The sequence below is a fragment of the Lingula anatina genome, chromosome 2, assembly GCF_051362555.1.
Source record: "Lingula anatina isolate TDL-2025a chromosome 2, LinAna3.0, whole genome shotgun sequence".
Lineage (NCBI taxonomy): Eukaryota > Metazoa > Brachiopoda > Lingulata > Lingulida > Lingulidae > Lingula > Lingula anatina.
Genome location: NC_141768.1, coordinates 34,897,749 through 34,918,335, shown reverse-complemented (window position 1 = coordinate 34,918,335; position 20,587 = coordinate 34,897,749). Strand labels below are relative to the sequence as shown.

Sequence of the window (20,587 nt, the reverse complement as noted above, 5' to 3'; positions counted from 1 at the left end):
TATGTTTTAATCAAATATCGGTGAAATGCGTGAGAATGTTGCAGTTGGACACATGCACACTCCTCTTACCGCACTGTCGCTTTCAAAATAGTAGTAGTATCCTTGCGCGGTCCCAAGCGTATGGTCCACACTAGGTCCAGTTCTCGATGTTGGCGTGTATCCTTTCCAACGCACCCAGTAATCGCCATCATCATCAGTGGCGTCTGACAGATTGCAGATGTCTGTCTCAAAGTCGCAAGTAAAAGCTGTTGGAAAATGTTTACAAAAAATGTAAGCGTGGTGAGTAAGGGCTTATTCCCAATGAATCTATCGGTCTATGTAGATCGATCAAACTCCGTGGGGACTTTCGCTGAATGCAATCAGTTTAACAGGTCAACACGCCTCCTCTTGTTTCCAACGTACTCGTTCTACTCAAGACCAGGACGTTAACACCAGGAAGTTAATTTGTTTATCTGATTGCATTCAGCGAGAGCCACGTGGAGTTGGAACGATCTATGCAGACCGCTAGATTCATTAGGAATAAGCTTTGCAGTAATAGCTGGATACGTGAAACGTTAGAAGTTTCTCGTCCTTAAAATATTAGATGAGTCATTCCACAGGATATTGAACATTTGATTTCCGTCAGTAACATACGGATTTTGTGTAATAATTGCTCAATTTTGACTTCACCCGTGTTTGTCGCTGTTTTATGCTATAGTGCCCACCAATATGGAAAAATCACTTATGCTAATATTACACGAAATGTGTGCCTCACTGACGTGACCAAATGTTCACTTATTGTTGAATGACCCATAAGAAAATTTTTGAGACTCGACGAATAAAAAACTTTATTCACCCTTGATGGAATAAACTAAAAGCTGTGATCTTTGGCCTATCGGACAACAATCAAGTAGTGACCAGAGGCCCTCTCAAAAAACCTACATGTTCTGCCAAATTACTGTCAACCTATATAAATCAAATTATACTAATCTTCTCTGAAATATCAACAAAATAATTAGTACTGCCAAACTGGTGCATGTGTTGATAAAGTTATCACGATGATATAAAAGCACTTGTTTTATACATGAAGCTTGATAAAATTCTCGTTCTATGATATGTTGCAACATTTATTGATGTCCAAAATCAGTTTCTTGATGGAAAATATAGCAGTTGCATTGACACACGTTTGACTTTATCCAATTCATAGTATCCCATGAAAACATTTACGTTAAATGAAAGTGACTCGGTAGGGCCAATAAATAACATCATATATTTTTAGAAGAGGGTGGGCAACTCCACATGGTTTTCATTGATTACTCGAAGGCTTTCGATAATGTCGGTCATTCTCCGCTGTTTAACATACTGTGAGAAATGGGATTCCCGAAACACAGTATATAGTTTTCCTGAAAAAACTTTATACTGGCCAATCTGCAGTCATCAGATGGAACAATGCACACAGTGACAGTTTCCGTCTAGATAAAGGTGTCAGACAAGGATGCATTCTTTCTCATCGTCTATTTAATGTGTATACAGAAAGAAATTATGAGAGAGGCAGACATCGAAGAACTAGGTATAATATTTGAAGGAAGCAAATATTAAATATGCGTTTTGCTGATGATACTGTACTCCTGGAGAATAAAAAAGAAAAGACTGGAGAGCTTGTTGAAAAAGTATACACAGCTGGAAAGAAAAGGCAGCTGAGCATGAATGCAAATAAAACAAAATCAATGACTAATTTGTCAGAAAGCTTCAGCTTGGCCAAGTATTTGGTACAATAGGAAACAGCTTTTTCTGTTACTAACTGAAAAAATAGTGTGATCCCATGATAGTTTGACATTTCTGATACAATATTTGGACCACGAAAGGAAAATAGTTTATTAAATGCTTATTTTATTATCATCGGGTGTATCCCCCTTTTTTTAATATTCAGTGACAAGCAAACTGTGTAAATTCACTCAAAAAATTTAATGCTCTATACAAAAGATTATCATATTTTTCACAACGTTATACTTGTAGGAGATAAAGAATAAAACCAGTGATGATTGAATTTTCAAAGTGAGTAAAACGTTTTCACAGCTGACGCCAAAAAGGGGGCGGAACGTTGTCAAGAACAATGTTTCTCCCTTAGTTTGTAATGGACGGATGACAAAAATTGCTCACCAAATTTTTTTGCTATCTTTAAACAACTACATGTATTTACTTCACAACAGCGTAACAGTATGAAGAGGAACTATCCCCAGAAGTACAGAAGAGATACGAAGAGAAACTGGAGCTTAGCATTTTGGAAATTCGTCCGCACAAATTTGTCACAGATGCGTGGGTGAACGATCGAAGGAACGGCGAAAGGAATGACCAGATTATAAACCAATTCTCATTTTTAGATAATGCGATCCTTAAAACTGCTACGGAGATTCACATGTTCTGTCTTAACGGAAAAGAACGACACGAATCCATGTTGTAACACGAATAGAGTATAATTTACAAAACTATATAAAATATACATGGTACAATAAAGGTCTGTTAAGAGCTTCAATTCAACCTTTTCCCTTTTTTTCAGTATTTCTGAGATTTCTATGTATAACATTATCTATTTTAAAAAGGTAAATTGGAACAATCTGATTGGTATGTAATTACATGTACTTCAAATCAAGGTGGACACACACATGGACTCCTTATAATGTATCTCTAATAGAACACGAGGCTTGAAACAAGAACAGTAAAATTTGAACTTATAAGGTGTGAAATATTATGTAAAGCTACTTACACATTCTTAATTCTAATGTGCGAATTTTGCCATTAATGCCTCCAGAGAAAGACCCTAAGATCCACTGATTGAATCAATAAATAATATCATGAAGATGTAGAGATGTAGAAGTATTATTAAAAAACCATTTCCCAATACTGAGGTCCCTTAGACATATCTTTTTTTTTCACCTAAAATATTATATTTATATAGAATTTTCAAATAATTAGCAGTCAGATAATTTCAATTAAAGGTAAAAAAACGCCTTATAAGGGAATTGATCTGGGTGTGACAAAATCCGTTGCATGTGAGCCCACTTTAATATGGCTACATGTATTATGCCCTATGTATAAAACAGACCTTCCTTAGTAAAATCTCAATCCTTAAGGCTGATACAAAGTCACCAGAAATTAAATTATGGGTTTGGGTGAAGCACCTGTTACACCGTGCTGCGACCACCTGGAGAACAATTTTGGTCCCCTCTTACAAATATGTACATGTAACAAAAGAAAAGGCTGCGATATTTAGAGTTCGTTGATGTATGCAGTTGATACTTAGGCCTACTATCAAATACAGCCAAAGGTCAAACTTTGAAGGACTGAGAGAAAGCAAATGCACATGTATGTTCTTCAAGTAGTCGCGCGCCGCGTGAAACAGGAATTCAACCTGCTATTAGATGAGCGGCTGAATTTTTGAGCTCAAATTTGAATTTTGATTGAAAGCCATTACACTTACTTTCTGCGCCAGACACTTGAAGGGCATTAGTCGCGATTACACAAATCACAAACAACAGCACGTTGCAAACTTCCGTGTTGCCTTTGGTCTTTCCGTCCATTTTCTGCTCCTCCGCAGATCATGCAACCCTCTAAATGTCGTCGACGGATATATTCATAAAATACATTAGGGATAATAATAAAAACAACTTGAATTATTTATTGTATTTTCACAGCCCCCTCAATATGTCAAAGTGTTTACAAAATGCTAAGGGTAGGCTAACCCCTTTCGGATACCGATTCTTAAAATAAATTTGGGGTCGATACATGGATTCATGAGAGCGGGCCTACTTTGTGGGAAAATGCCGCACGTGTTTAAGAAGTATCATCGATTTATATACACATCAAATATCACTTTGTCGAGATGTTTTTTCATAGCCTTGTAGCTATTGTTCCAAAGTAGTGGGCCTTGGTTGTCAATTATTGATCCTTCGATCATTTTTGTGCTATAATTTGGACCATTGTAAAACAAAAGACTCAGACGTGGTGTGTTATAACCCGCTAATGCACACAAAAACTACTCAACGAAGAACCGAGCCATAAACACACCCGAAAACAAGTTAATTGGGGACTGAGCGTTTATCACCAATATATAAAAAGAAGAAATAAAGAACAAGCTGTATGTAATATATATTTTAAAAGTGATTTTTGCTGTTTTTATTATTACAACTTTCTCAATAACAGAGGGTATTTCAGTAGTAAATATTTTGTCGTCCTTTTCCCTATTTGCTGCATTGGAGGTGCCGATAAAAGTCTTGTAGGTTGCGTTGAAGATGAAGTGGCTGGAACACACGATGCGCCGCGGCAGGGGCAGACTTTGCTCTGAGTGGTTGTAAGGCGTCTCTCGCCCTCTGCTCTAATTCCAAAGAGGGCCTCTTGTACATGTATATACGCACTGGTTCGGTAGAATATTAATGACCACTTCGCTTCTCGATGGTTTGTTCATGAAAGCTAGCTTTATATAACTCTGTGCAGCATGTTACTTAGCACTCTCCGTATAGAAAAAAAATTCCTAAAAAATTCAGCAATTTTCCCCTATCAACACGGTATACTCTTCTAGAAAAATGCTCATAATAAATGATTTGTAAACCCGTTTTCGATGGCCAAACTTAACGTTTTTACCGTCACCAGTGAAATTAAACCTGAGAATCTTTGAACTTAGAACTCCAAAATTGTGGGAACTGTTTTGGATATGGTATACCCAAGTGGTTTTGAGAAAATGTGTTGAAATCCCTCCCCTAAAAAATCATTTAAAGTTAATTATTTTTGTTTAAATTGCCTGTGCCTTTAAACTGCAGAAAAAATGTTGTGAAAGAATACGAAATAATAACGAGATAAACATAATAAAATTTCAAGTAGACAAATTGGCAAATCAATTTCAAAGCGTAGAGTAAGTAAACATTTTCAGAGTGTCTAATGAATGCCTTTCTATATAGGCTAAAATCGTTACTTGAAAGTCTTATCAAAATAATTTATCCTTGGCCTTGACAATCTTTTTAAGACACTGACCTTAAGGTAAAATTAAACCTGAGAATCTTTGAACTTAGAACTCCACAATTGTGGGAATTGTTTTGGATATGGTATACCCAAGTGGTTTTGAGAAAATGTGTTGAAATCCCTCCCCTAAAAAAATCATTTAAAGTTAATTATTTTTGTTTAAATTGCCTGTGCCTTTAAACTGCAGAAAAAATGTTGTGAAAGAATACGAAACAATAACTAGATAGACATAATAAAATTGCAAGTAGACAAATTTGCAAATCAATTTCAAAGCGTAGAGTAAGTAAACATTTTCAGAGTGTCTAATCAATGCCTTTCTATATAGGCTAAAATCGTTACTTGAAAGTATTATCAAAATAATTTATCCTTGGCCTTGAAAATCTTTTTAAGACACTGACCTCAGTCAAATTGATTTGTCAATTATTGGGAAAAATTTATAGGCCTACTGGACTCAATAATGGAGACAGAGAGTTTGACATTTAGTTCATTTTACCTTTGTTTTGGATGCCGCTATAGGAGGGTAATTCGATTTATATACAATTTAATTAATTAGTGACCTACTTATCTGAATTTCATCAATACAATTACATTCTGAAAGATTGTTTAGCTACTGCGAGACCATTCGCCTGTTCGACGTGACTAACAAACCATTTCTAATGAATGAAATGAATGGCGAGAACTCGCCCCACAAAAGTCAATTGTATTAACCTGTTTCACGGGTGTGGTAAATAATAAGGAATTGTTACGAAAAACACCATAACCTTTTGCAATTAGTGTTTGACTTGTGTGCCGCAGATAATAGAATGGATTTTCGCACGTAGATCATCTTAATACCATAAGGAATTCCAGTTCAAATCCCAAACGTCTAGCCTCATAGATCTTTCGATCAATTTTAGCAAAAAAGGTATTGATCGGTTTTTCATTCTTGCGGTCTTAATGATAATAGTAAACTTTCATTCAAAGACTAAAGTAAAGCAGGTAGTATCTTATAAAAGTTCTACTTGTTGGAAATCTATTGAGATACTTAATTAATCGTAACTTATAATGAAAAATTATTAAAATCTTATATACACATTTACTCTGTACTTTTCTTAATCCTTATTTTCATAAAATCAAGATGTCGCGAATTGATCTTATCTCATGTCTGTATAGAGTAGACAAATTTTAGATAAAGCAAATTCCGTATTCAGTTAGTATTAAGCGTTTTCATTGTGTCGTTTTCAATAGTCAAAGACGGGGGATAAGTTCGCTCTCGCCAAAAATGAAATGACACCTTCGACCTTCAACCCCATAAAAACGTGGACCATCTCCCCCAACTTGTTTAAGAAGAATGGGACAATATCCCACAAAACAGAATTGTTTACCATGTTGAAGGCTTGTCGCGCCGTCTACAGGAGATATTTGCAGTACGCGGTAGACGCACACGCTGTTAGGCACGTGATCTTTAACGAGCACACCCTAATGCTTATTGTGTGTGAATTTGGTGACATTTGATGGCGTCTTTTAAATTTTATAGACATTTCTTTACATCTGTAGAAGTCACAGTGAAACAGTCGATTTGAGGGGGTACCTCATAAATTTTACTAAATGGTATAAAATGTGTATATTTTCACCACTATTTTGTATTTTTTTTAACCATTAATCATGTTAGACACGGAAATGGGGGTGTGACAACCTTTTTGACCAATGTTGTATTTGAGAAAGAAATTTATCGGAAGTTAAAGGTTTAGCAAGGTACATGTACCGGTAGTGAACTTTGTTTGGCCTGAACGAAATTACATGTATAAAATCAATCTAGTACATGAAAAAGCGCTTGATACATTTATTTGATTAAATGTATCAAAGTTCAATATCAAGTTGACTTTGCAAGGCTTTGGTATCGGAAAACACGATTTAGTTGCGTCAACACATGCAGCGCGGTTTAAATTACTTTAAAGGGATAACGACTCCATGAAACAGATTTTTCCTGGGGTAAACAACAATGTTCCCATAATCACCAATGGCACCCGTTCCGACATTAAAAGTCACTGCATTGTTTTTTATTTTTCATGGGTGCTTTTTGTAATAATCTCTTGACAATTTTTCACTTAACTGTATTGCATATACAGGGTTGCTACTTAATATGGAATATTTTTTATCATTGTTATTTTTGAGTGCTGATTAAATATTTTTTGGCTTGATTCATGAGAAAAGTATATCATTGAGTGAGAAAAATATTCAGTCTTCTATTGTGAGATATTTTGGTCAATGATATCATATCTGACATTAGATGTCATTCAAAAGAAAAGAACACCACCAGAAAACCAAATCAACAGTTTGATGTCAGTATTAACTTTAAGCTAAGATATTAAAGAAAATGATAGCCTCTGGGCAGTGATATGTTACACAGTCAAAGAAATCATTACAGTAAATCATGAAAAGTCATCAATAGCGGGTATGACCTCCAGCAGCCGCTTGCAGCGCCCTCATCCTACATGCCATACCCTGTGACACGTTTTTTAGAGTTTGGATGGGGATATCATTCCACGCAGTGATATTTGCCTGTCGCATTTCATCACTATTTACCGGCCGATGACCATAGCTTTTAATTCTCTGAGTTACTTCCGCCTACAGATTTTAATTGGGTTCATTACTGGGGAGTTTGCAGGCCAGGGCAGTTGCTGAACCCATTGGTTTTGAAGAAAACCAGTGATTCTGCGAGCCCGATGTGGGGTTGCACAGTCGTCTTGGTACACAAAGTTGTTCCTGAAGATGACTCTTACAGATCGAAGCATTGTTTGCTGTAGAATGTCTCTGTAGGAACCCTGGTTGAGGTTGCCTCCTAGAAAAACCAACTGGCTCTGGGCACCGGCATGGAATGCTCCCCAAACAGAGACGTTACCACCCCCTGCTTGCACCCTAGGTAGTACACAATCATCGTTTTATGCCTCTCGTACACGTCGGCGGACACGGATTCGACAGTCAACCTCCAAAATTCCATATCTGGCCTCATCACTGGAAACGACGTGATTCCAGGGTTTTGGCTGCAAACGCACGTGGTCCCCAGCCCATTGCAGACGTCGCTGTATATGACCTGCTGTTAACAGAGGTTTCCCTACTGGTCTTCGTGCAAAATAACCAGTTTGCTGTAATCTCTTGTTCACAAGGGACCTTGAAACGGGCGTTTGAAAGGCATTCTGCCACTCTTTTTTGAGGACACTGGTTGTCTTTGTACGACCAGCACGGCGCACTCTTAGGAGAAGGCGATCCTGTCTTCTTGGTGTGGTACGCGGACACCCTGCTGGAAGTATTGGAGTAGGTGCCCCTGATGTAGCATTTGTTTGGAGGACTTTACTAACGGTTCCTGATAAATGTTGAATTGTCTGGCAATGGCTGTCCGTTTCTAGCCATTTTCTCTGAGAGCAAGAATCCCATAGTAAGCTGCGTTGCTTAGCTGTCAAACCATATATTCTCTAACGTTACTGACAAGTTTCAGAGCGATCCCTTTGTTGCTTCTCTAAATACACTCCAAAGATTGACCAAACCCATGCGTTTTTATACAAGGGCAGAAATTGCCAAAAAGACCACCCCTCACATTTCTAACCACAGAACATGCAACTGCTTACATTAATTGTTTTGAAAGTTGCATGGTAATTAGGTAACACACCTGGCTATACACATAAAGTGACACCTCAGTTTTGGATTTAAAATAGTTGGAGAGAAATGAAATATTTTGTAGAACATTTTCTCGACAAAAAATAATATTCCATATTATGTGGTAACCCTGTATGCTGAAAAAAAACAAAAAAACAGCACAACTTTGAGAAAAATGATCCAATCAAGTCGATTTTCGAACTTTGCCTGTATTTTACTTATATTCATCATTTTGTAAATGTGAAGACAAAAGGTCAAACGGTTTTCCAATTATCATGTTATCTCTGAAAGTGCACGGCGACGACGGTTATATGTACAGACACAATGTTCCTATACATAATAAACAGCCGGAAATAAGGTATTATTCATTTAACTCAGCCAACTTTTAAAGCGGACAGCTCTGTACGTTTCTTCCAACGCATACAAATTACTGGAAATTTCTAATACACTTAAAGTAAAATCTTCATGCCAAAGACAACTTCAAAAAATGTGCCGTGGTGCATTTTTAAATTTTACAATGCGAAACTATAGGGTAGCATTTGGTCGGGTTCTGTGGCAATAGTTGGATATGTATACTTACTTAAAATCCATCTTTAAATATTAAAAAAGGCAATCAATAAAGCAAAGGGTTTGGTTGTTTTTTTCTACCAATTAAGCGGCTATTGATATAAGTAAACCGACCTTTAAAGCCCTCAGTTGTTAATTGTCATGAAAGCGCTTTGAATTTCTCGATAAAATCTACTACCTGTCGTATAAGCCGTGTTGACGATTTTCATGAACGGGTTCAGAATGACCCGACAAGTTTATGAAAGAAGTTCACAAATTAATTTATTGATTTTCCTTTTGAACAATGCACTACTGCCTTTTCGCTACTAATAAGGATAAAATTACGAGACGACCGCCGATCGTTGTTTACGACGCACAGACCGCCAATCAATTTATACGGGACACACTGGCAGCCTTCATAGCGGACGCCGGACAGGGTGTTACGGTCCTCGGCGTGGGGGGGGGGGGGGGGGGAAGGCTAGATGACTGCCGATCGGTCTATACAGCGCACAGGTCGGCCCCTGGGTGTCTCGCCTTGTTGTAAGGTGGACTAAGTTTGATTTTATTTGATAATAATAATAGTAATAATAATAAACTATTCTGGCTTATGTCGTTTTTCTTATATTTATTTGCTAGGATCGTTTGATTGGGTGTGGGTGTGGGTGTTTGGGGGAAAAGGTTGAGGAGGTGGAAAGGAGGGTCCTTGGGTCTCCCTTTGTTGTTTGAAGTAAAAATTTTAATTTCATTGAATTTTTCAATAACGATTCTGATGCCTAGAAACCAGTGTCGTTTTTAAAAAACGATTCTGACAACCAGAAACCAGTGACGTTTATTAAAAATCGATTCTGGCAACCAGAAACTAGTGTCTTAAAAAAAAAAAACGATTCTGAGAAGCCAGGATAGTTTTTGCGAAGGGAAACAGGATGGAGGGACAGGCGACTGGCGATTAGGTCTACCACGACCAGATTACTTAAACCTCGGACGCTGTGCTAAATTAATATTATGCTCACATCCCCGGCCATTGCTCTTGCCATCTTTTTTCTCTATTTTGTATTGTGGCTGCGTGCTCATTTAATTTTTTATTGTTACTTTCCCCCATTTTGTAACTTAGTATCATATTACATTCCGTCATTATAATAGATGACAATGTCAGTCATGGACTTACAAGGTATTTCTTATTTGATTTTGAGCAAGAACTGAGCTTCGTTGTGCTTGTGAACATTTGGCTACATAAATAGTTTTACAAACGTCACGGAGGCAAAGTCAGACTTGTAATTATAGTAAAAAGTTTAAAGGCAGAGGGGGTTTTGGCGAAATAAAAAAAAATTGTTACTAATGACTAAACAGTGTTTAATATGTTTTTACAAAAGGCTTTAAATTTTGGAGGTAGAAATTGTTTTGGACAGAGCGTTTTGATTAGACAACGTGATATTGGCATAAGACATAAAATGAGAAATTTCAAAATTACGTTCAAACATCATTTGCAAATTAGCGCTAGTGATTCGCCCCCTTTGCCTTGAAATGGCTGCTTTCATAATCAGTCACGCAGTAAGCAGTGTAACTATTAACTAGGTCACATACTTCAATGGATCGGAATATTAAATTTTATGGTATTATTTGTAAAAACATACCAAAATTAGAAAAGGAAGTCACCTTTATGCAGTTCTTTAATTTTCAATTGTGACTATTTTGCTGTACTATAATTATGACACATAATTTTATTGAAAACCATTCACTCAATTTCAACAGCCAAAATTTGAAAAGAGCCATTCCACAAAATTTTTCCCATCTTGAATATTTCGTATGTATTTACTGCCACTACTAATTCTACCGATATAGTTTAAAATTCTGTGTAGGTAACATGAGGCACAACTGCAATTTTTACCTAATGAGATGCGCGTAATGAGACAAAGGAGGCATGGAGGGCACAAAATATCACGTGGGGAAGATATTGGTGGATGGCAAAACCATGTTCAACATGCAGGCGTCAAACCCATTTTAACGCATCAAAGATAAGTTATAGACAAATACCTAAAGCCATTGCTTTAGAACGTTTCGTTGAATCGGTTTTAAAAAACTGAAATATCCATATACTTAGTATACTGCATGACCGCCTGGCATCCACACCCTGGTCACTCAGAACTGAGGAAGAAGTGGCATCTCTGCCAAGGTTTCAGGTTTCAAGGGATCCATCGTGGTAGGAGGCAGGAAGAACCGCCTTTTCTATTTATTAATTACCATAATTTGACAGACAAAATTTGATTAACAATGTAATAAAAAAGTAATGCACATGGAGCTTTTGTTTCCCGCATATTTCAAAATACACTAGATTAATTTAATTAAATCAAACTTCAGACCCTTACACACCTCAAAATAATTATGGCATTAATAATGATTATGCAGGTCACTGGCTATCCTTATATGGTCAACTGCATGCTGCAATCTAAGGGACCATTCCCACAGATATTTGGATCGATCTATCTCCCTGGGGAGTCTCACTAAATTGCTATCAACTTAACCGGCTTAAATGTCTGTCACGCCTAGTAAGCTGTTAGGTGGTAATTATCTTTACACTCTAGCTGACATTTAAGCTGGCAATTTGATAGCAATTTAGTGAGACTCCCCAGGGAGTTAGACCGATCGAGATGGATCGATCTAGACATGGGAACCCAGTCTAAAGCATGGCAACTCAATTTCAAGGTCACAGTAAGATTGCCAGTATCTGTCTTCCTAGTCAAGTTCAATAGCAACTATGGACATATCTCTGCCAGTTGTGGAAGTATAATGAATGGAATATTTGCAAAGTTCAGTTTATGGTAACAAATAGGTCACAAGTCAAATTCAAGGTCACAGTAAAATTGCCAGTATATGACTTCCTATTCAATTAATATATAGCCATGGGCATAGTTTTGTATATATGAGGGCCAGAAAGTTTGTATAGTTCAGTTTAGTTCATCATGGAAAATAGGCCCAAGGTCAATTTGAAGGCCACAGTAAGACTGTCAGTATATGACTTCCTATTCAAAATCAACAGTAACTATGGTCATATCTCTGTCAGTTTGGGACGAAAAGTTTGCAAAGTTCCTTTCAACATGAAAAGTATGTCAAATATAAGAATATATTAGAAAGTTTTGGCCCGCTTGACCTTGAAATAAAGGTCAAAGGTGAAATCCAAGGGCATATCTGGAATCTCCACATATAACTTTCGGTCAGACTTCTATAGTAACTTTTACTACAATCCTGGTTTGGAAGATATTTAGCATTTTATTTTCAAAAGTTTTGACAAGGGTGCGTTACGAGCGTCACGCCTACAGTATATGCAAACACGTAGTCAATTCCACAGAGGAGTTTTCCGGGTTGAACAACCTGAGCAGCAGAAAAATATTAAGGTAAGTTGTGATTAAAGCAATAAAGGTATGTTCAAAATAATCATGGTAACTTTGATTTCCAGCGCTCCAGGAATTTCCACAGTTCTATTCAGAATATAAGCAAACTGGACTGTCCATTGGAAGTTTGTTAAACTTGTTCAATATTCTTCAGAGATGTCATCTATCTTGATAAGGGTGTCATACTTCCACCAGCAAACTTGGATATATTCACTCTAAGTCTCACACACAACAATATAACTTGCATTTCACATCAGCATATGCTTTTCCTAAAAGGTGTAGTGAACGTCCTAAACCGAAGGAAGTTTTCACTCACTATCGCTAATTTACGCTCATTTACTTGTTCACATGTAATCTTTCACTCTCACGATGGATCCCAGATTCGTTGGTCTAAAACTTCCAGTAAGTGCGTGCGACGGAACCCAAGTCAACAACAAGGATATTTCAACATAATGCTGCTTTATTAGGCAACTGACCCCGAGTCAATACAAAAAGTGGCTTTTATACAAGTTCCCTTTATCACTATGAACTTACGCGGATTCTGTGCTGCAAGCCCGTGTGCTGCTTGCGCGTCAAAGGTTTATTGTCTCTATTTACATCATGACGTTGTCGGGAGCGTCTCTTGGACTCCGGGCACTCACGACATATTCCTTCATTTTTCGCGAGAAAAAAACATGATAAAATCTTTTTTCATTGCATTTACGTGACATTTATATTATATTACATTTATATTAATCTTTAATTAAAACGGTAACAGTTCTTATAATATATTTTAACAGTCTATATTTATTCCGGCGCTTGCGTCGTGGATTCTTCTTTTCTCTTCTTTTCCATGGGGACTTCAGGGTCTACATGTACTGATGAGGGCCCAGGACGATCTGCAGATCTTTGAGGGATTATTTAGTTCCCACAGGGCGTCCTGACGCCCTTTACCTTTGCCAGGCAAGCCCGACAAGGTTTTGTCGGTTTAGTCGCCGACGGCTCGACCATGAACAGGTAGTACCGTTTTACATGGTTAACGGTAGCAGATAACTGACCTGACTCTGCGTAATCAAAACATAAAAAACGCACAAAAAACGTTTTTAAAAGGCCTCTTCGCTGGTCTCTCTCCTAGGTTCGAAGTGTCGACGCCCTTCCCAGGATCGTAGTGTCGAAGGTGTTATCCCATGTACGAAGTGTCGAAGCCCCTTCCAGGATCGCAGTGTCGAAGATCTTCACACTGACAGAGACTCCATCACCCGAAGTCCATGTTCCAGTGACAGTTGTGCAAGAAAAACACCCACAACCAAAGACCACGCACCAAATGGAGAAAGAGGACACCACCACTTATTTATAATATCGCAATAAATCCCATCCCATACCGGGGTCATGTCAATACTCCCCCGCACCGTTCACATACCGACACTCAATATAAGTATAAAACTCAAAATAGGTTAATTTACGTAATGCTGCTTTATTAAGCAACTGACCCTGATTCAATACAAAAAGTGGCTTTTATACAAATTTCCTTTATTACTATGATTCTGTGCTGCAAGCCCGTGTGCTGCTTGCGCGCCAAAAGTGAATATTGTCATTACGTTGTCGGGAGCGTCTGTTGAACTCCGGGCGCTCTCGACAAAGGAATACTGCACATCTTCACTCCATCACATTTTTGCGAGCAAGAACAATTTCCTTTCAAGCATACAGTCACACCATACCACACTATAATCAGCACAAAACTAACTTTGCATGTTTCTGAGACAAACCAACAATTTTACAGCCGTCATACATCATAACCAATTGCAATTCAATTGCAATTGCCTTCAATGGCACCCACATCACACGTTCATTTAGTCTGGGATTCTTTTCTTTTTCTCACATTCAATGCACTTTCCTACACCCTTATACTGTGACAATTCGTAAATCCACCATTCAAGACAAATTGAAGAAGACAACAATCCCTTTGTGTGTAAAACAAAATAAAGCACTCTTACCTTTCCTACTGCATGTCTTTGAATTGCCTCATTTAAACATGCAATACACACCTTGAGGTAAAGACACTCAAAACTAAAGTAAAATTAACAGATAGCTTACCTTTTTGTTCTGGGTATTTGACTGTTCTGACTGTGACATTTACAAGTTTCAGAAGATATGGTAAATGAAATTATAATAGGCCTGCAATTTTCCCTTTTAGCGCTACTTGATGAAAACTTTGATGTTAAATTTGGTCTTTTAGTGATTAACAGTATGCAGTTTGAAAATAGGATCTAAGTGATTACTCATTTAGGTAAAAAAATTAATTAGACAGCAAGGCTGGCAAATATACAAACACTTAAAAGTAAAGAAGTAATTTCTATTGCTCCATTTTAACATAAACAAATACATTCCAGTAAATGTAAGTTTTGTAAAATATACCTCTGTCTTGCTGATTTTCAAAAGAAACCTACCTTTTTACAAAAAAAAAAAAAATTTTTGTGAAAAAGTTAAACAAAATTTAGTTTGTACTTATGGGACAAAAGCTGCCAAATACATGCAAAAAAAGAAAGATCTACTTTTATAAAGTAATGTTAGAAAGGAGCCTGCTATTTTACCAATCAAAGTCATTTAGTAAATTTCTGTTAAAAACGATATGGTTTGGCAGTCAAAGGGTTAAAAACAGATGAGACAGATGCAATCAACACAGACAAAAACAGTGATCAGAATAAATACTAACACATACAGTGTCTGTATATAAATATCTATCAAAATAACATCATAACATAATTGCAATATATTTTTTTCAAAAATGTAGTCTTGACTAAATGGAATATTGGTCAAATTTATAGAAAGATTAATTCTAGTGAAAAAATTATTAAATTTTTATAGAAGAGAAAACTTTTAATAGTTTGATTAGCAGAAAATACTGCTAAATAGGCATACCATACCCTGGACATACATACCTATACAAGACTGGACTGTTGGAGTCCAGTGCCCAGATGGAAGGCATTTATAAGTCTGGCTGGAAATTGTACCGCCAGATAGAAAATTGCCACTTTTGCAAATGAATGCAACCACAGTTCCTGCCAGTCGATGGGTGGTGTTTACAGTTGCTGTTGATCCTACTGGCAACATTGGGCAAAAAGTGTCTGAAGCACAAGGTGATTTATTATTATATAATATTTTAATATTAAAACATCAAAATATCACTTGCATTTTCCCATGACTAAGACTAACTGACTAACTAGACTAATGACTAACCTCTTAACTGCCAAACATACGTAATCTGCATGAAAACATTATCATTAACAAAAGGCACCTTTTTGAGGTACTTCACATCAACTAACATAAATAAAGTGCAGATCAGGTTAATGAAGCAGAATAATTAGACAATACCCAAGGTAACTAGCAGGTATTTTTTTTGCTCTCTAAATGAAAATCAATTTTTGAAAGAAAATTTCACCAGTTTCTTCTCTTACATGTACCATGAATTGGCTTACATATATATATGCACGAAATGGTAACCAGTGTAGTGTTGGTATTTGAGTGATACAATGAACAAAGGTTGTGATAATAAGATTTTTAATGGGAAAAAATTATCAAACTTTCAGATAAATAATTTTATAATCACAAAATAATATTTCTATATATCAATTGTGGTGCTGCATAGAATAGAATATAGAGTAGCATGCTTTTTTATTCTGTTGTAACGACTCAATAGTAATGTTTTAATTTAAAGAAATTATGACTTAAAAAGATAAAGTATCAATAAAGTTCACAATTTTCCCCCATTGAAAAGATTGAGTAATTAGTAATTGCCATACCTGTTCTGTACACTGCTGTCTTGCCAGTTCCCCCACACCACTGTGTTGTGTCACCACCAGAGCATGGTATGTTGCAGGTTGCTGTATCCACAATTTTACTGGTGCTGTATGTCTGTCCACACTGACAGGAACTTCCCTCACTTAATCCTTTAAGTACAAAGAGTCTTTGCATTGATTTTTCTTCACTGCCATCTTCATCATCAAACAATATGAATGTGTATTGTAAATCAAATCTATAAAGATTGTTATTCTTTTATTTATTCAATTTAAAATTTACTGAATGCTCTACAAATCATCAAAGTTCTTTCAAAGACACTAGCTATAGGGAATTTTTTTCTCAAGACACTTGCAGTGAGCACATGTTCTCAATATGCCTGAAACATGATATCTGTAACATATGATGATATGATTTAGCCATTAGGTATTAGTTTATGTCAATTTAAATTGCAAATTTCCATACATACCAGCTAATGCATAGCCATTTTGTTTGCATTCTGTGATACATCTTAGTGCATAGTTATTTTTTGCCTGCTGTATACCAGCCAAACTCTGTGTAGCTCCTGTTCCATGTAGTCCACCATTGCTCAACACACAGCCAACAAAGGTAGGGGCCTCTGATTGAAAGATGCAATTTTATGTTTTCATTTCTTTAAAATATATTTTTTAAAATAATGGTTGGTATTTTGATTACCCATTTATCATTACAATATTGATTAGACATTATTGCATATGAACCACAATAGTATGGCACCTTATGAATTCACTATAAAGAATATCTCCACTATTTTACATTAAGTTTGGCAATCAAAATGTGACTAGGTCATTCAGATCATTAAAGTTTTAAGAAAACCTGTGCAATTTTCCAATTCAGTGGTGTTCCACTGAGCCTCCAGAGAACAAGTGACCTCCTGTACCAAGCCATCAGAACCTTCTATCTGGTAGCCAGGATTGCAGTGGTAGCTGATTCTGGATGTGACAACTGTGCCTTCATCGAGCACAACTAACGCATTTGTCACTGATGGCCTGCTGCCACAATGCTTGGCTGTGAAAGGGCAATTTCATGTTAAATATATAAATGCTTAACTATTATTCAACTTGCCAGTCTTTTCTTATCAATTTAGTTAAGACATTTGTTATCTCTTATATAAAAAAGGGTGGAGAGCATACACTTTTGATCTCAGGGGCGGACCCAAAGATATTTTCTGACAGTCTTCCAAATTATCTTTGTTGATTCATCCTTCATTTTTGACCATCTTCCGACAGAAAAAATTAGATACCCATCAATGTAAACTTGAAAATCTGACCGTCTTCCGGAAGACCCAGAAGACGGCCTAAATCCGCCCCTGGATCTCGCTTGCATTTGCCAAAATAAACTGAATTGCAATTGCACATATGTAAATTAATCATTCTGAGAAATACTTGTCTAATGCACCACTGATCCCACTTAACCTTGTGACTTTAAGAAGCTATTCCTCTTATTCATATGTTATGTATCAAACAGTCAGGTTACACATTCTAGCAGAGAGACACTAAGCTATTTGACCATTTTTTCCCAAAAATTTGAAATTCTAGCTCAAAAGGATGCCTTTAGGTTTGTTGGAGTCCAGAGAAAGGTATATACGACAGCTAGTCCACCACAAGTAAGTAAGACATATGTATAGCCCTTGTACCCTTGGTATAACAAATGTGTACTTACGCTCGCAGTGTACCAAAATATTGCTCCATGTCCCATCAGCCTGACAGGTGCTCTGTGTGAATACAGCTCCATTTGGAAGCTGATATCCATTATAACAAGTGTAGTTCACATTGCTGCCATATCTGATGCCTCCTTGCACACTGGTGCTGTTTGCAACTGATGGTGGTGAGGTTGTGCAATTAACAACTGAAATTGAATGAGGCATTTGTTGTAACATCTGTTCAGTTTATTTTAATGGAATTCACTTGCTATATTTCAAAGGAAAAATTCATCCAATTGTTTTGAAAATAGCAAAGTGGTTATAACCATCATAAGGAAAATGGTCCACTCCAAAAAACGTTTTTCCTCTCATCTTAAACAGTTAAAGTAGTTGTTATCATGAAATACGAACACAAATGAAAATTTTACTTTACTATATATAATCCAATCAGAATGTGTGTCAAGCACTTCAGCCTACCCTGTCCTGGTCATTTCTCTTGAAATAAAAATGGACTTACCCTGGCAATCTGGGGGTGTCTGTGTCCACTGTACCTGTTCACATTGTATTGCTGTTATGTTCTCTGCATCAGATGGAAACATATATCCTGTATCACACTGATACCCAACCACAGAACCATGGGTTCTGGAAGTGCTGTTTGATCTGGCACGAGATACTTGTGGAATGGGAGGGCATTGAAAATCTGTAATGTAGGTTTTTCATGCATATGGATGTACATTGTACTTTGTAAAAGTCTAAAGTGGAAATAAACAGCGACATGCACTGGTATATACAAACACATTTTGGGGTTATCGTGTGGGTAGAACTTCCTTAGAAGCAGACTGAAAACTGAAGGAGATGGCCATACCTAATTTTGTCAACAGAGTTTGACCGTCTGTCCAGCTGAAGGACATATCCATTACTTGTATGGGGTGGGAAGGATAGGGGATAAAAACAATTTCTGTTTAAAAATTATAAAAAAGCATAACAAACAAAGCTGTATATGGTATATACAAACACATTTTGGGGTTATCGTGTGGGTAGAACTTCCTTAGAAGCAGACTGAAAACTGAAGGAGATGGCCATACCTAATTTTGTCAACAGAGTTTGACTGTCAGTCCAGCTGAAGGACATATCCATTACTTGTATGGGGTGGGAAGGATAGGGGATAAAAACAATTTCTGTTTAAAAATTATAAACAAGGCAGCAAAGCTGTCAAATGTACAGACAAAAAGCAGGAAATAACTATGCACAAAATAGGCTACTGTCAATTCTGATGCAAAAGTACATTATGTTAAACTGCAAATTCAACATCAAATTTTAATTATGCTCAACAGGTAATACCAATGTAAGTAAAATGTGTAACAAGCCTAAGGCTTCAGGCCCATGGGAGTTCAAGTTCACACTTTGAAAATGTATAACTTCCAGAAAAAGAAGCCAATTAGACTACTTTTCCAACCCAGGCTGCATTTTAGTCCTGCATTTCTTTTTTGACATTTGGCAATCATAAGTAACATGGTTTTCCCATAATGGTCATCATGGCAGCAGCACCCATAATTGTTTTCTTCTATTCTGATGCAATATTACATATTGGTTAACAGCATAATGACCGTCAATTTTTAATAATAAAATATACGTATCATGGATTTTCAGAAAATGTGACTAACATGGGTCTTCAAGCATGTAGAACTTCAAAGTCACACCTTGAAAATGCCAATATGTGAAATATGCTGAAAAGTGAAAAAAAGCATGACTTCTACAATAATGGCCCAATCATGCTGATTTTCGAACTTGACCTGCGTTTTATGAATATTCATCAGCTCTGTAAATATAAAGCCCAAAAGTAAAACTGCCTTCCACTTATCGTGTTTACAATGAAAGTGCAAGGCGCCGGTGACGGCGGTGACGACGAAGACAGACGCAGGTGATGGCAATATGTACAGACACATTTTTGACACATCTGTACATATTTACTGTACTGTTTGAGAACAGTTAGTGACATGGTTTTTCTTAAATGGTCATCATGGGAGCAGTGCCCAAAGTAGGTTTTTTTCAAATTTTGATGCAATATTACATAATGTTTAACAGCATAATGACCATCAATTTTTAATAATAAAATATTAGTATCATGGATATTCAGAAAATGTGACTAGCAAAGGTCTTCAGGCCCATGGAACTTCAAAGTCACAACTTGAAAATGCCAAAATGTAAACAAAGACAGCACTGTTCTGAAATGTTTTTTTTGCCATTTTTAACAATTTTTAACATAAAACAAAATTAACAGCTTACTGCCATTTTTATATGATCAACTAAGAAAATTGATGAGATGTGAAAAATATCAATAGAACAGTGTCAAATGTCCAATTTCCTCCATTCTGAGTTTCTGAACATAGTGAATGATTGAATCTTACAAACTGCAATGATATGAGTTTATTTCCATTTTTGAAACTTAATTACACAATACACGATAACAAATTAACCATCATTTTTACAAAATCAACTAACAATGTTATAAAGATGCAGGAAATGTCAAACAAACACTTTTAATATCTTATTAATTACATAATGAAACTGTAAA

General features: G+C 36.6%; 1 protein-coding gene across 2 annotated transcripts in view; it reads right to left on the bottom strand.

The window, feature by feature from the left end:
- Nucleotides 1-12,999: 12,999 nt before the first annotated feature.
- The window catches only part of LOC106163000 (MAM and LDL-receptor class A domain-containing protein 1), a 33,825-nt gene continuing 26,237 nt past the window's right edge, over nucleotides 13,000-20,587 (bottom strand). The window contains exons 38-44 of one of the 2 annotated variants that reach the window (XM_087005135.1): nucleotides 18,530-18,712; nucleotides 18,033-18,218; nucleotides 17,187-17,378; nucleotides 16,801-16,950; nucleotides 16,337-16,483; nucleotides 15,476-15,661; nucleotides 13,000-14,581 (exon numbers count right to left, since the gene is read on the bottom strand). In XM_087005135.1, coding sequence (XP_086861261.1) covers nucleotides 14,559-14,581; nucleotides 15,476-15,661; nucleotides 16,337-16,483; nucleotides 16,801-16,950; nucleotides 17,187-17,378; nucleotides 18,033-18,218; nucleotides 18,530-18,712 — 1,067 coding nt within the window. In that variant the 3' untranslated portion in view covers nucleotides 13,000-14,558. Of the gene's footprint in view, nucleotides 15,662-16,336; nucleotides 16,484-16,800; nucleotides 16,951-17,186; nucleotides 17,379-18,032; nucleotides 18,219-18,529; nucleotides 18,713-20,587 lie in introns of both variants that reach the window. The other variant, XM_087005136.1, reaches the window with a different exon arrangement.